The following is a 3,153-nucleotide window of genomic DNA, read 5'->3' as shown; positions in this document are numbered from 1 at the left end:
ATACAGTAGGTGGGTGTGTCCAGGTTCATGTGGGTGGGTGTGTCCAGGTACATCTATGTGGGTGTGTCCAGGTGCATGTAGGTGGGTGTGTCCAGGTGAGTAGCTGTCATAAGAACAGTGTGACAGCCTGCTCCTCACCAGACAACTAACCACATCTTTATCCTGCTCTGTGAGTCCTGCTTCAGTTAGACAACCAGGTCACACAGAGGACTCAGCTACAGAGTGGACATTATGACAACAACTGAACTCTGCCCTGCACTCTTCTCTACTTGAACTGAAGAAACAACTTGTGAAAATGGTGAAGAGGAGCCCATTCAAGACCCCCCTCTCCCTCTCCCTCTCCCTCCTCCTCATCATCATTGCTGCTCTTCAATTGGAGGCGTCTGTCCCGATGAAAACGTTTCACTATGTGGAAGAGAAGAAAAGCTGGTCTGATGCTCAACAGTACTGCAAGGAGAAATTCACTGACTTGGCTTCTGCTAGGGGTCACAGAGAAGACCTGATGAATGAGATGACAAAGGTAAAAGCCAGAGGAAGAGTGTGGATCGGTCTGTACAGAGACCCTGGGAACATTTACGTGTGGAGGTGGACACAAGAAAGGTTAGTCTTGTTTTTAACCACTTTCAGCCTGATATCCCTATTAAAGGTGGCATAAAAAATTAAGATAAACTATTTACAAACATTTTTAAAGTTTAAGATATGGAAATATGGTTAAAGCTAAATGTTACATTATCATGAAAAAAGGTACATTTCTACAAGTATTTGCTAGTGTAGTGACACTCCTGAATGTTAGATAGTCAGAGCAGTAATATTGATTATTTGTATTTTACAGAGGAGACGCTTCAAGAGACACAAACTGGGCAACTGGAGAGACTGAAATGTGGAATTGTACCGTGAACTACTCTCTGAAGTGGTACAATATTAAATGTTCTCCGTCATACGGTTTCTACTGCTCTGATGGGGACAATGTCGTATATGAGTCTACAACGTTGTCCTGGCTTGATGCCCAGGAGAGCTGTCACAAGAAGTCCATGGTCTTAGCCACTGTCACACAAAGCAACCACAAAAAGTTCACTAAAAATGGCTGGATTGGACTGCATATACCCCCTAACACACCTGGAAGTGACACATCTAAAGACATCTGGCAGTGGACTGGAGAGGACTCAGACTATAGGAATTGGGCTCCGGGAAAGCCGTACCTTGAGGACTGTGGCTTCCTTTACATTAACACTAACACGTGGCACAGTTCACCTTGCTCTGATAAACTTCCATTCATCTGTTTCGTTGACAACGTGATCCTGGTGAAGGAGAACAAGACATGGGAGGAGGCTCTGGATCACTGCAGGGCCATCGGCAGCGTCGACCCCACCCAACATAATCATTACCGTGACCACCAGTATGACCTGGTGAGCCTGCAGTCTGAGGACGACCACCGCTACGCCAGGGACAAGATCCAGGAGGCCACGACCAATGAGGTTTGAGGATTTGGGTTGAGGGATCACATTGTGGGTGTAGAACATTTGTTGAAATGAATGCAGGAAACTTGATTTCTTCTTTCTTTCATTTCAAAGATAAATTGCTGAAACCATCAAAGTCCTTTGTTAAGTCTTAATTGTCTTCTGTTACTGTGACTGTCACAGCACCCCACACTGGTGCCTGAAGAATAAACACAAAAATGTGAACTTCTCCCCATCAGTGCATATATTATGTACATAGAAATTGATTCATTTACGGTGGTTGTTGCCTCATTCATACAGGTTGATGCCTTTATTTGCCTTGAGGCAGTATAAAACACTTTATACAAAGTCACTTTCCAAACTTTCTTCAGTTCGGCCCAGGCCTGCCAAAACTGGAAAATAAAATGTTGGTTTTGCCTTAACACTAACCTTGGCAATAATGTTTGTCTCATTCTGAATCTAAGCAGTGGTGGAAAAAGTACTCAAATTCTTTACTTAAGTAAAAGTATCAATACTGCAATATAGAAATACTCTATTAGGGTGCACTCCCACCGCACTTTTATTTTACCTCTGGGGCAGAATCTGCCAATGCTTTGTCAATGCAAATGCGTGGATTCTTGGAAAAAATCCGCAAGACCAGGAATCCACGCATTTGCATTGACAAATCATTGGCAGATTCTGCCCCAGAGGTAAAATAAAAGTGCGGTGGGAGCGCACCCTTACAAGTAAAAGTCCAGAATTCAAAATTTACTTGAATAAAAGTACAAAAGTAAAAGTTCTAAAATGTTTGAAAATAGCCGATCTACAAGCTCACAACGCGTCGCATCGCGACGCGTTGTGAGCTTGTAGATCGGCTATTTTCAAATAGCCTATGTATAAAATAGGTCTAAAGTGGTTAATATATGTTTCATAATATCATAATGTATATCTGCAAAGTAACTAGTAACTAAAGTTTTCAAATAATTGTAGTGGAGTCGAAGTACAATATTTGCCTCTGATGTAGTGGAGTAGAAGTAAAAGTATTGGAAATTGGAAATACTCAAGTAAAGTACAAATACCTCAACAAATTGTACTTAAGTACAGTACTTAAGTAAATGTACTTAATTACTTTCCACCCCTGAATCTAAGATTACGTTTTATTTAATAACATGCAGTTATCATAGAACAGGCCAGCATAGTACTAATTAAACACAATAACACTTTTTGACCTCCTCCTTTGCTCTCCATGTTGTCCCCAGGTGTGGACAGCTCTGCGTTTCCTGGCGAGCGAGTGGCTCTGGGTGGACGGGGAACCACAGCGGTACCAGAACCTGCCACTCTGTCCGGCCTGGGGGAGGCGCTGTGGAACCCTACCCAAAGACCACACCACCCAGTGGGAGACCAGGGACTGCATGGAGAGAAGGAACTTCCTCTGCATCAAAGCCCCAGCAAAACAGACAGAGGACTAGTGGAGGACCAGTAGCCAGGCACAGCTGGAATTTGTGGTCATTAGTATACAGATTACTACTACAGTACTAGTATGCACTAGGCCTGTCCCCGACTAAGGATTACTATAATCTGATTGGTCAAATGTTGCCTATAGTCGACTAATAGTCTACTAATGCAACACCAAAAAAATAAAAAATATATTTTTAACTTTTTTTATTTGTATTAGTTTGGCATGATTCGACTGAGATTGGCAGTCAAATCAGTCTGA

At 42.5% G+C, this 3,153-nt stretch overlaps 1 protein-coding gene across 1 annotated transcript; it reads left to right on the top strand.

The window, feature by feature from the left end:
- Positions 1–295: 295 nt before the first annotated feature.
- On the top strand, positions 296–2,905 carry LOC311041687 (C-type mannose receptor 2-like; the record flags this gene model as incomplete). The annotated part of the gene is made up of 3 exons (XM_084052167.1): positions 296–600; positions 833–1,475; positions 2,696–2,905. The coding sequence occupies 3 exons, from the start codon at positions 296–298 to the stop codon at positions 2,903–2,905; spliced, it is 1,158 nt and encodes a 385-aa protein (XP_083908293.1).
- Positions 2,906–3,153: the final 248 nt, after the last annotated feature.

This window comes from Gymnoscopelus microlampas, assembly GCF_963454915.1.
Source record: "Gymnoscopelus microlampas genome assembly, chromosome: 3".
Taxonomy (NCBI): domain Eukaryota; kingdom Metazoa; phylum Chordata; class Actinopteri; order Myctophiformes; family Myctophidae; genus Gymnoscopelus; species Gymnoscopelus microlampas.
The sequence above is the reverse complement of the archived record's forward strand: the minus strand, read 5'-3'. Positions and strand labels throughout refer to the sequence as shown.